Genomic DNA, 13426 nt, shown 5'->3' with positions numbered 1-13426 from the left:
CTGTTTGCAGAAAACCATTCAAGTGGAAATAAAAACCTTCTACTTTAGTGTGTCCAAACTTCTATCACTCAAAACCAAAACCATACATGTATTTAGGTTTAGGTTTTAATTAATAAAATACTGATGGAAAATGAACAATATAGCTGGAGAAAAAAAGGCTGGCATGAAAAAAAGAGCATGCATGATAATTCAAAAATGTTGACCTGCACACCAAAGACCACTTGAATTTGTTTGGTGTTTATTCGGTTGTTATATATATAAATACTTAGAAAGGAATGGTATGATAGATACGACAGTGCAAAAAGCAGGGATACCAGGATTTGCGGGATGCTTAGAGCATACTGGCATGATTTGGCATCAGATTCAGACAGCTAAGAGGGAGAAAAGAGACTTGAATGTTGTATTTTTAGATCTGGCTAATGCGTTTGGGTCAGTGCCACATAACCTTATTTGGAGTTCCTTTGACTACTTTAAAGTGCCGGAGATAGTTGTTAACTTGGTGAAAGCATATTTCCAAGACATCAGACTGTGTGCAAGTATCGCAGAGCTCACAACAGGCTGGCAAAGATTGGAGGTTGGTATTATGGCAGGATGTACAGTGTCCCCGCTAGCTTTCACAATGGCTATGGAGGTAATTATTAGGGCTTCCAAGTGGGTCGTAGGTGGAGAGAGACGGCAGAATGGAATGCGTCTTCCACCAATTAGGGCTTATATGGATGATATGACACTGCTAACTTCAACAGTGCCATGTACAAGGAGAGGGAGAAATCAGTTAAGAGTCTAGGACGGTGGTACAATGTGGACTTGAATGATGTTGAACAGGTTGTGCAATTTAGAAAGGATGTTGCAGAAGGGCTGGAGAGAATAGATAAATCAGGGCTCCCAGGAAAACTGAGGTTGTGGTGCTTGCAGTTTGGCTTGTATCCTAGGTTAATGTGGCCAATGTCAGTATATGAAGTCCCATTATCTGTAGCAGAGAGAATGGAAAGGCTAGTTAGCTCTTATATTAGAAAATGGTTGGGTGCTCCCAGGTGCTTAAGCAATGTAGCTTTGTATGGGAAAGGAATGCTTCAGCTGCCAGTATCCAGTCTAACAGAGGAGTTTAAATGCACTAAGGTTAGGACAGAACTTTTATTATCTGGGAGTAAGGACATGTTAGTTAGCAATGTGGTTCCGAATCCTTCTGGGGGGAGGAAATGGAACCCAAGGGCAGCAGTGCAGGAGGCAGAGGCAGCTCTTAGGCATGCAGAAATAGTAGGAAATGTTCAATTTGGCCAGGGAGGCTTGGGGCTTGGCCCAGGCAAACCAGTGTGGAATAAAGCAGGTCTAAAGGAGAAAAGAAAGCTTGTAGTGGAACAGGTGCGTAGGCAGGAGGAGTTGTTAAGAGGGGCAAAAGCAGTTGGTCAAGCCAAACAGGGACAATGGTTGAATTGGGAAGGTGTTGAGAAGAGGAAACTTAGTTGGAGGGACCTGTGGAATATGGAGGAAGGCCGTATTAAATTTCTGATAGGGGCGACATACGATGTGTTGCCAACCCCGCAGAACCTAAGTCTCTGGGTACAGGGCGATCAATCGTGCCCAATCTGCTCAGGTACAGCAAGTTTAAAGCACATTTTGTCAGGTTGTAGAATTAGCTTATCACAAGGCCGGTATACATGGCGGCATAATCAGGTGCTGAGAAGCTTAGCCGCAGGCATTGAGGAGAGAAGGAAGCAGGTGAATTCTGGAAGTTCTAGAAAGGAGAGGTTAGATGTGCAGTTTGTTCGAGAGGGGGAGAAAAATAGAGCTGCTAAGTCAGGGAGAAAGCAGGTAGGTGGCTGCCTGGTAGGGGCTGATGATTGGCAAATGCAGGTCGACTTGGGAGGAAAGCTAGTTGTGCCCCAGGAAATAGTTTATAGTAATCTGAGGCCAGACATTGTCTTATGGTCCATGAGTAAAAAGACTGTGTATTTTATTGAGTTAACAGTCCCTTGGGAAAATTCAGTGGAGGCAGCTTATGAAAGGAAGAAGACTAAGTATGCAGATTTAAAGACAGAATCTGAGCAGAGGGGATGGAAGACCAGGGTCTGTCCGGTTGAAGTGGGGTGTAGAGGTTTTGTTGCAGGGTCAGCTGTTTCACTGTTGAGGGAGCTGGGAGTGCATGGGCAAAATTTAAGAAAGACAGTGAGGGAGATGTCAGATGAGGCTGCTAGGTCTAGTCAGTGGATATGGATCAGGAGAAATAATAGTAGTTGGGGGGTGAAATAGGGACAGTGAGGGGGGGGGGGGCAGGCAGAGGACATGCATGCCTAACCCGGCAAGAGAAGAGGTTAAAGTCTGATCAAGACACCTCTCCTCTGCTCTGCTTTCCCCGCCCCATCTTCTCGCTCTGCCAATAGGAAGAGAACCAGGAAGTTTAGATAAGGTGGGGGTGTGGCCAGCTAGAGTCTCTCTTTGGGACCATGCGGCCTGTTCAGGTGAGTTTGCGTGGTAAGACACAGAGTTGGCTTGTTTTTTGATCTTTTTGGTTGTTTTCCTGTTTTGTTTGCTTCTTGAAGGAAATGTTAGGGTTTGTTTTCCTGCTCTGTTTGCTTTTTGAAGGAAATGGTAGGGTTTGCTGCTTCTTGAAGGAAATGTTAGAAGAGGCTGTTAAATCTAGTCTGTGGTTTAGGCCTCCACCTTCAGCACCTTCTAAATTTTCCACCCCCTACCCGAACAAGGGTCTGTATCCAATCCCTACTTTCATCTTTTGACTCTACCTCTTTATTTTCTATCCCCTACCCGAACCAGGGTTTGTATTCCCACCCCGCTTTTTCTTGGTGCAGTTGGTGAGAGGCAGGGGTAGATGATGGTAGTGTGGCAATCGGCAGTTACATGTGGCATCTAGGCCTGTGGTAGCATTGTAGCAGCTAACAATAGCTAAAGCGGTGAGAGTATGATAGTATCTTAGCAGTTAGTATTGGTAGCTAGCAATTAACATTAACAGCATAGGTGAATCTAGCTTTATTGTCTTCTTCTGTTCCTCTTAGCAGGTAGCGGTTAGCACGTAACATTAGCTAAATGGTAGCATCGGAACTGTATTGTCTTCTTCTGTTCTTCCTAGCGGTTAGCATTAGCATTAGCAATAGTTAAATGGTAGCATCGGTACTGGCCACTACCTGGAGCATCTCTGGGTCAGTTGAATGTGGCGGTGCTGTTTGGATTGTGTAGGAGCAGTGTGAACTGGCACTAGGGGGGGTGACTCTGGGACGCCGGAGTTCACTGCCTAACCTCCTGGAGGTGTAGTGGGACTAAGTAGGCGAAACACTGTTGAAGGGAGGTTTCCACCTGATGACCCCCAGAGACGTGTTAGGAATCACTGCTCTTTGGCAGGTATAGAGGCAGATTAGAGCTCCAAGGTTCTTCACTGAGAATGAATCCTCTTTTTGAGCACAAGTATCTTGTGTTTAAATTAACAATAATTCCAGAGATATTTATGGTCTTATTGCCACACTCACCTAATCCAAGACAGGACACCCTCAATCCAGATTTGCCCAGATTTCTGTTGACAAAACAAAATGCAGGCCAGTGAGAAAAGAAAATTATACAGCATATATTATAAAGTTTATATATGACAATACAATTCTTAGTTGTGGGAAAACCGCAGTTGTTAACCACCAACTATCTATCTATAGTAATTTTCTGTTCTATTAAGTCTCCATAAGTAGCAATTCAGTCAGAAAAGAGCCTTGCATTAACACAACACAGTGGGCTGTGTTGGTGGGGATGTCAAGGTACTGGTGTATAATTAAATCATTTATCCCAATTCAAGTTAGCAGAAGGCTAACCCAGAAGATTACTGGTTTAGCTGGAAGTCTGTGGACTGCATGCTGGGGCCCATAGAGCATGTCCAGTATGCATTCATCCGGGAAATATATTTACATTGGGAAGTGGCTTGTTGGCTTCAACCACTGCTGAGCAATCGGAATAAACAAAGCCCCACCTCCATCGCTGTATTCAGTTCTAATTAAACATCCATGGAAGTAGCAGATTAAAAGGTTTAAAGGCTAATCAGATGCCAAAACATTGCACAACAGTATGTACTACACAGAGAGAGAATTTTACTGTACAACTATCCAGGCAACAGTTGTTTGCACTCAATCGTTAAGACGATTTTTGAAACTGGACTTGGTAAATTTGCCTATGAGCTAAAAAAGATTAAATTCAAGGCTCTTTTTTTTAATTTGTTAGAGCTGTCAGTACAGATCCCCCAGTATAATTAACTCAGAGGAGGCATGCAGTGACCAGAGCTTTGCAATGCCCTCCAAGTCAATCACACATGCATACACTGTGCCATATGTACTTCATATCGCTATAAATCTATTAGAGCTGTCAATATTGTGATTTCTGTCCCTCCCCGAACCTCTCTCTCTCTCTCTCTCTCTCTCTCTCTGTCTGTCTGTCTCTCTCTGTCTGTCTGTCTCTCTCTCACCCAACTGGTCAAAGAAGATTGCCGCCTACCCAGAGCCCAATTCTGCTTTAGTAGTGCCGTATGATCTGCTTTTAATATGTTAATACATCACATACATAAATATATCACATAGACATATACCATGCCATATGCACTTTGTATACCTATAAATCTATTACAGCTGTCAAAACTGTGATTTCTGTCGAACCCCGAACCTCTCTCTATATGTATATATCTCTATATCTCTGTCTGTCTGTCTCTCTCTCTGTCTCTCACCCACCCAAAGCAGATGGCCACCCACCAAGAGCCTGGTTCTGCTCGAGGTTTTTGCCTGCTAAAAGAAAGTTTTTCCTCGCCACTGTCGCCATGTGCTTTCTCATGAGGGAATTGTTGGGTCGTTGTAGATGGTCTGTACCTGCTCTATATAAAAAGTGTCCTGAGACAATTTCAGCCGTGATTTGGCGCTATATAAATGAAATTGAATTGAATTGAATTGAATTGATTTCTTGAGCTCTGAGCTCGAGGTGATTTTGCAGACGCAGTCTTTTACATAGATCAGAACTATCTTTGATCAAATTTAAAAGTGTTGTCACCAATTATAGTAATGTCAACGTCTTAGGGGAAAACCAATGTATCAGTCAGAACAAGGATGTCTGGCATAGATTCCCCTATCAAAATATGTATATAGTTATAGGAGCAGGAGCTGGACCTTGCTTGAGAGCCAGACAGCATCCTGTTAGACTGTGAAGTTTAGCAGCCAGGTCCTGCCAAGCAGTGGTATGATGATAATGTAGGAAGAACTCAGCTGATACAAGCTTGAGTTGAGAAGACCTTTATTAACAAGCAGTATCAGATCAGATGCCGGCCATCCGAGAGAGCTTCAGGGTCAGATCAGAAGACTCTGCCCTTAACATACAGACAACACAATATATAGCATTATCTAACTCCACCCATACCTTTCCCTAGCTTAAAGACCAGATCATGCTCTGGGCATTGTCCCACTGAGGAATGTTCTCCTTTGTGACAATCTATGTCTACATCTAAAGTTAATAGTGCTAATAGCCCCCTAAACATTACTACCTCTGGTTTATCTTTTCTTTATCTGACCCTACGTGGCCTCTCATACCACAACTAAAAGTGGTCTGGCGAGGAGGGCTCTCGGAGGAGCTATGAGCGAGGATACATCAGTGCATCCTACCCGGAAGTCTGTCAACTGAACGGTATGAAGACTCCGCCCCCACAGCTGGCACGTTTGAACGAGGTGGAGAAAGTGCGCTAGTGTAAATATCCTGCAGTGAATGGCTGTAATTCAGATGAGCCTAACTTAAAGTTACGTTCTCCAAAGAGCGATAATACAAGAACATGAGGATCCGTCATGTTTCAATCACGTAAGAGATGATGTATAGTGAGCAGGGACCATAGGAACCTGCTCACTATTATCCCGCTTTGAACTCTGCTCACTACTAAAGTATTCAATATAAAGTGACACAAAATAGTGATTAAAACATATTTATTGATTTAAAATGAGTCTACTCTCGTCTGTCATCGCTCTCACTGCGCAGCGGCTCTGAAAGCAAAACACTTACGTTGCGTAACAACCGCCTCTCAATGTGCGCAGGTCGGCAGGCGGGGAAACTTATTTCTTTACAGATATTCAGAGAAATCATGTCAAATGTGGAGAAGAGACGGAATATCCCAGACCTGAGAGAGACGTAGCTGGAGACAGAGTTTGGTTTACCGCTATTATTTCTACTGATGGGTAAAAGTCCCGCAGCAGCTGATTTCTGCGTTCAGCGTCAGACATTAAAACATCTGTCTCCAGTTTTGTCTCCACTCAGCAGTCTTTAATCTACAACCTGTTCTAACACTAACACATCGGCCTCTCGTCACTTTTTCTGCGTGTTATCTGAGTGAAATAATGTGTTTCATGGCGCGTAGGTTTCTCTTCACTAACAGGTCTGAAATGTGTCTCATTGAACGGGACAGAAGACACAGCGAGGCTGATAAAGTTCAGGTCAGAAAATGACACCTGTTCACCTGGAAGAGGCGTCCAGCCAAGAATGAACTCATTAATTCTCATGTGTGTTAATAAAAGTGTTTCATATTTACTTGCTAGTGCTGGAGACTTTTTAACAATGTAAATATAAGTATGAAATGTAAATATATCGAGGGCGGGGGGCGGTGGGGGTGTGAATATAACGGTAACTGCAGCAGCTCCAGCTGTGTCGCGTCATCAGAAACAGACGTCGCTTCACGTGACGCTTCAGAGGAAAGGACGTCTCAATTCTCATAAAACATGTTTCCTCGTTTCTTCTCTCCTTGCGTGGTTTCCTTGCGTCCTCTCATGCATCCCTGGTGGGAGGGACTAAGACGCAAGGAAAAGACGCAAGTGAGGGAAACGAGGATGCAATTTTGAGAAATGGGATGTACCCAATGTCTTTTCAATGGAAGGCCTTGCTTACTTCAGCAAGACAATGTCAAACCACATTTTGCACGTATTACGACAGCATGGCTTCATAGTAAAAGAGTCTGGATGCCAACCTGGCCTGCCTGCAGTCCCACATTGAAAATGTATCAGTCTGCCCTGAGCCGGGTCATACCCATGGTGGGATGCTATTATTTCTTTGAGTAATAGATACAGGTACCCTTACATAGCTGCTGAACAGGCCAACATCAAACTACAATTTGCAGCATTGTCCGGTTTCCCAAATGTACTTGGTGCTTCTTACTACACACATGTGGCAAAAAGGGCACCTTGGTAGGATGAATTTGTTTACATTAATCACAAACATTTTCACTCAATCAGTCATTTCCATTTCTGATGCCCAAATTATGCTAACAAATATGATTGTCAAATGGCATGGTCAAGCCACAATTTATTTACACTGTTTCAAAGCTGTGTGGGAAGGAGACTTCAATCTGGAGCTCTGCCAGATGGATGGCTTCTTGGTACGATGTTATTAATAACTGACCTTTGATCATTATGCTGTTTCCGTTTGACGCATTGTAGCCGTTAAATGCACACATTTTAAACCCTCAGGAAACATTGGGTAACCACTGAAGTTATAGCTACTTAAGCCATTTATAAACCCTCAGAGCTCACAACAAACTATAGAATGTGGTGCAAAGCCTTGCTTACTCTGTGGAAGAACGTTTCATTGGCTTTTGAAAAGGGAGATGGTCAAGAGATGTGGCTTGTTTAATTTTGTTGGCAATGCCAGAGCTTAAGTTTACAAGTACTACATGTTTTCTTCTGTCAATTTGACCAACCACCATTTCATAGTAGTGCTTCTTCCTCTTCAACTGTTTCTTAGATGCTTCTGCCATTTCTCCTTAAAACCAAACTAAATGCTGGCCCTTTGTATGCAAACTAGGCAATTAGGGCTGTGTTCGAAGGCAGTTATAGTAAATTGTGCACATGGTCAGACAGCTTGTGCATGTGCACACAAGTTCAGAATGACTGAGATGTATGAAAAAAAATACATGAGAAGTTGTTTTGGCATTATTGGCAGTTAGTTTTGGCCCAGGGCTGCACAATATCGGCTTACCATTGACGCTGTGACAAAATTTACATTGGAGGACATACAATAGGATGTCAAGCAACTTAAATTAACTCAAACATGTCATTCTACAACATTTTTTGCTGCTTGACACAAAAGGAAAATTTACATGGTTTTCATGACTAATCTATCAGAAGAGAAGTTGAAACTCAAGCCTTTTCTCTGGAGTTTGTCTGGAGGAGGAGTAATCCAGTGGAGTGTGTGTATTTCCCAGTCTTTATTATTATCATTATTTTTCATATGTGACTCTGGTTGATGTCAGTCTTCAATTTAAGGTGTCAAACCTGCTACAGAAAAATTCTAGACTTTTTTTTTCAAATAGAACTCTTCAAGTCATCATCAGTAACTATTACACCTGATAAACATTATGATGTTTGAATTGGCATTGTTGGCATGTTGGGATGCTGACATCATTTATCTTAAAGCACTGCTGTGCGTAACCACGGTGAGCATTAGGGTGGTGATCAAGACATTTACAAGCAACACAGCAGTACAGGTTTGGATGGGCACCACTGCCAATCAAAAACAACATCCATTAGAACTTGTGGTTTTCAACAACAAAATTATTAAGAAATTTACAGACATTAAAAAACAAAAAAATAATTTTCTAAAGAAATTGAGTCCTTGTTGGTTAAAAATACACATTAAATGTATTTTTGCTTTTTCAGGGCGTCATGCCTAAAACCTTTTTTTTAAGTTTTGGTAAGGTCCGAGCCATCAACATGTACGAAATACCAGTCATCAGATAACCCGCTGGTTAAGCTGGCCAAAGGTGGAGATAGAAGCCACAGATATCAAGACTAGAAAGCTCCTCACCATGCACGGATGGTTTCACCCCAAGTCCAGCACTCTGAGGCTATACACTAAGCTGAAAGAGGGAGGCCGAGGGCTAGTGAGCGTCAAGGCCACAGTCCAGGATGCAACATAGAAAATTCGAGAATACATCGAAGAAATGGCCCCGAAGGATGAACTGCTAAGTGAATGTCTCATACAGCAGAACCCTGATAACAGTGTAGAGGAGGAGCAGACAACCTGGAGGGACAAGCCCCTACATGGCATGTACCAACATCAGATAGACGAAGTGGCTGATATCAAGAAATCCTCCCAGTGGCTGGAAAATGCAGGACTGACAGACAGCACAGAGGCACTAATCATGGCAGCACAAGAACAAGCCATAAGCACAAGAGCCATAGAGACCAGGATCTACCAGAGTAGGTCAGACCCAAGATGCAGACTGTGCAAAGAAGCCCCTGAGACAGTCCAGCACATAGTCGCAGGATGTAAGATGCTAGCTGGATCAGCATACATGGAGAGGCACAACCAAGTGGCTGGGATAGTATACAGAAACATCTGCAACCAGTAGGGAATAGAAGTACCCAAATCCCAATGGGCCATACTACAGAAAGTGGCTGAGAACAACAGGGCCAAGATTCTGTGGGACTTCAGCTCCCAGACTGACAAACAGCTCCTGGCTAACCAACTGGACATAGTGGTGATGGACAAAGAGCAGAAGAGGGTGGTGGTAATAGATGTGGCGATCCCAGCTGACGCCAACATTAGGAAGAAGGAACACGAGAAAATTGAGAAGTACCAAGGGTTGAAAGAGCAGCTGGAACGGATGTGGAAGGTCAAGGCTAGGGGGCACTCGGGGCAGTAACCCCCAAACTGGGAGAGTGGCTCCAGCAGATACCAGGAACAACATCTGAAGCCTCACTCCAGAAGAGCGCAGTCCTAGGAACAGCCAAGACACTGTGCAGAACCCTTAAACTCCCAGGCCTCTGGTAGAGGACCCGAGCTTGAGGATGACACAGATACCACCCCACCGGGGTGAGAAGGAGATTTTTTAATATATAATATCAACAATATCACTTTCAAGAAACCATGACCCAGTTACTCAAGATAATCCACAGACCTGATCGTGTTCATTTTGGAACTACACCCACCAATTGTATCACTGCATAGAAGGACAAAAGGTTCACTGCCAAAAATTGCCACTACAAAGCATGCAGTTCACTGAACGGTTGTCATTTCTGACCAGGGAGATAGGTGATCTATTGTTTTATCTATCTGTTAGCAGGGCAAACAAAAAAAATATTAATCTTGTAATTTGCTTGTTGGTTGGTCAGCCACTTTTACATTTTAGCTCAAGGCTATAACTGTTTTGTATGGCCTCATCTTACCTGTAAATCATTCCTGTGGCATAAGATATGCTGTCCCTGAGTGAAACATGGTTCACCTTAAGGAAATCCTCCAGGTTTTTGAGCTGAGCAGCTGCACGAACCTCTCTCAGACGCTGAAACTCTGCCAACTGACTGCTGCGCTGCTGCCTTTCTTGCTGCTCCAGTGCTTGCTCAGACAAGAAACAGCTCAGGCCACTGTGCACACTCTCACTCATGGACGACAGGGACAGTATCTTGCCTCCAGACCCACCAATTCCACTGCTGATGCTACTGCTTCGACATATCCCACTGCTGTCTCGACTCCCAGGCGGCATACCCCCACTTCCCCCAGGCTTGGGCATCTAGAAGTTGACAAAACAAAATATGGTGTTATAATCAAATGAGTGTGATTGAGCCATGACTATAAATACCACCTGTTCCTCAGCTGATCTAAATGGGTTACTCAGTCCTGAGGACAATCCTAAGACTTTTCTCAACCCTTCCAACTGCCATGCGCATCATGGCTTGTGTCATAATCACAGCTGTGTTTCATGGTCCTTGCTCTATACTTAAATAATGCAGACAGCAGAGAGAAACACTAAATCATTTATGGGTGAGTGAAGTATGTGAAGGACTGATGTGCTTTGCTGTTTGTCTGCATGGATGAAAAGATGAACATGCACACATGCACAATACAATGCTATTTAATGCTATTAAATGCTATTTAATGCTATTTAAATACTGCAAGATCTAAACTCATACATAAGGTGTGTGGGTAGACATCTGTGGAATTGTGGCAGGCATTAGAATAATTGTATTTTGTGGAAACATATAGCACTGTTGGCTGAAGGAAGGCAAACAGCTTACACATTAATTATCTGAATAATAAAAAATAGTTTATTAAATTAAATTCTGAAGAAAAAAGAAAAAAATATACATTAGTTACATTAGTCCCTTTCCTGCTGGCATGTCTGCGGCAAGAGCTGTTCACCAAATTTGCCTTCTGTAACAGATTCCAATTGTAAATGATGCACGTACACATGATGAATACTTATTCTGCCTTGGGCAGTGTTATTTTATGGTTAAGGACAAATACCATTAGATAAAAGGGGGAGGATGTTTTTTTTTTTCTTTCTGCTAAAGGGAGGTTACTGGGTCTTTGCCATTTTCCAGAAACAGAATGAACTTTTTCTCATTCTGCATTTATATATTTATATTCAATGTCTTCCCTTGTGACATTTATTCCTAAAGAAATCAGAAAGTTGAATCAAAAAGTTGGCTTTTTGTGCACCTCTTAGGTAAAGGTGCACTTGGCTATATGCAGAGGAAATTCCTCCACTTATGGGAACGTTTATGACATTAAAGAACTTGAAATCAGGAAGAGAACAACTAGGGCTTCATTTTTGATCAGTCAAAATGTTTGCTATGAAGTTTACATGCATATTGAATTGCTTTATGTTTTGTTTGTGGTTCTGCATTTCAATAAACTAACAAATACAAAATGGCATTTGGAGATTTGCCAGTGAAAAAAGACCTAAAGTGAATTACATGCCACGTTAGAAGAACTGAATAAATAATGAAGGTAACCTCACTCTGCCAGCTGCAACTTATTTGTTCTGAGCAAGTGGAAAAGCAAGTCACATAGAAGGTGATTCTGCCTCTGCAATTTGCACATAATATTGCATATTTCTGTATGTATAGATTTTTTTTATCATTTATTCTTTTCCCCTGGTCATTGTGTGCAGCTACAGTACCCAAACACAGATTTTGCTATACTGCCCAGCAATAGCTCTGAATTATTTTGATTATAAATGAATCTGTATATTAACAGGATTGATCCACAATTGATTTAGAGATGATACTGGCACTGAGTTTTGTTGATATTGTGAAAGTATGGGTTTGCTAACTGATCCTATGCAGGATCTGATCATGACATTAAAAAATAGCTTGTGTTTAAACTTGTTTTTCATCTGTTTTGGATGCACCCTCTGACCAGCACTATAACCCATAAGAACCGTGACACAGGTGTCACACGTCCAAATTTTCCTAAAACATGCAATAATCCGAGTTCTCAACGCCCAATGTGACACATGTAACATTTGAGATCTTCGACAGTAGGGGGTGGTGGTTTGAAAGAAGTGTCAGAAATGTGTATATGTGGTCTATTTAGTCTGTCTTATGTCCCCCATAATTTTCCTAAAAGCAGAAATGGGTCCGGGTTCTTGTGGGATAAAGCACGAGTATGCTGCATACAGTTTACTCTCTCTCACAAATCAGCGAGCACTGGAGAGATGCAACCCCAGTTCCATGAGCGTGTGTTTATCCTTCTTATAGGCTTTGCTATTGGTTTACCCTATTGAGGCTCCGCCACAGCACACTGAGACAGATCTTTGCATTTTCTACCCAGTCAAGCGGTAGCATACGTGCCTTAAAACAGTGACACGCCTACAGCTTGCCTCCCTTTAGATCTCAACAACAAACAGGGGTCAGTTGGGCTCCAGTTAGAGGGCCATACTGAAGTTACATCCAGTTAACTACTACTTCTATTCTGTACTTGCTTCGCCCTGTACCGGGCTTCACTATTGGTAAACTCAAACCAAACTGCTCATTGGGTGAACAAAAGTCACATGGCCAGGCCAATCAGCCACATGGGGATCCCACAGCAAAACGACATATCTTCAAGCCTGAAGCTTTGTATATGTGTGTCTATAAATCCCAAACAAATAGTGTTCCCACATGTGTTGCACCAAGGCATAAACTAGACATTATATCCCTGAGATATGACAGCACAAAGGTTGAGATGGGAGACTGTGAAGCAACCAGACAGTGCCAATGACACACCCTGTGGTCAAGCCCCTGGTTTGATCCTGGAAGCACAATCCATTGCCTTATAACCCATGCAAATTGCACAATCTTGTCCCTTGCATACAGTTCTGCATGCATTCAGTTGTTTGTTTATAGAGATTAGGTGACATAACCAGATAAACTGGAGCGCTTTGGAATTGACTGTGGCTCAGGAGGTAGAAGGGTTGTCCACCTACCAGAAGGTTGGTGGTTTAATCCCTGGCCTCAGCAGTCTACATGTAGAAGAATCCTTGAGCAAGATACTGAACCCCAAGTTGCTCCAGATACTTTGCATCATGCGTGTGAATGTGTTAATGAGCGTACTGAGCAGGTGGCCTAGCTGCCTAGTGTGAATGGGTGAATGCAGGCTCATGCTGTGAAAGCACACATAAAACCATAATTTTATTGTCATAAAACACACTTAATTGAAGAAA

At 42.7% G+C, this 13426-nt stretch overlaps 1 protein-coding gene across 1 annotated transcript in view; it reads right to left on the bottom strand.

The window, feature by feature from the left end:
* The window catches only part of LOC121612707 (voltage-gated potassium channel subunit beta-2-like), a 103794-nt gene extending 93284 nt beyond the window's left edge, over window positions 1–10510 (bottom strand). The window contains exons 1-2 of the mRNA XM_041945759.1: window positions 10170–10510; window positions 3477–3520 (exon numbers count right to left, since the gene is read on the bottom strand). Of these exons, the coding sequence (XP_041801693.1) occupies window positions 3477–3520; window positions 10170–10510 (385 nt within the window). The remainder of the gene's footprint in view (window positions 1–3476; window positions 3521–10169) is intronic.
* Window positions 10511–13426: the final 2916 nt, after the last annotated feature.

The sequence above is a fragment of the Chelmon rostratus genome, chromosome 10 (genome assembly GCF_017976325.1).
Source record: "Chelmon rostratus isolate fCheRos1 chromosome 10, fCheRos1.pri, whole genome shotgun sequence".
Taxonomy (NCBI): domain Eukaryota; kingdom Metazoa; phylum Chordata; class Actinopteri; order Chaetodontiformes; family Chaetodontidae; genus Chelmon; species Chelmon rostratus.
This window is presented reverse-complemented; position numbering and strand designations above follow the sequence as displayed.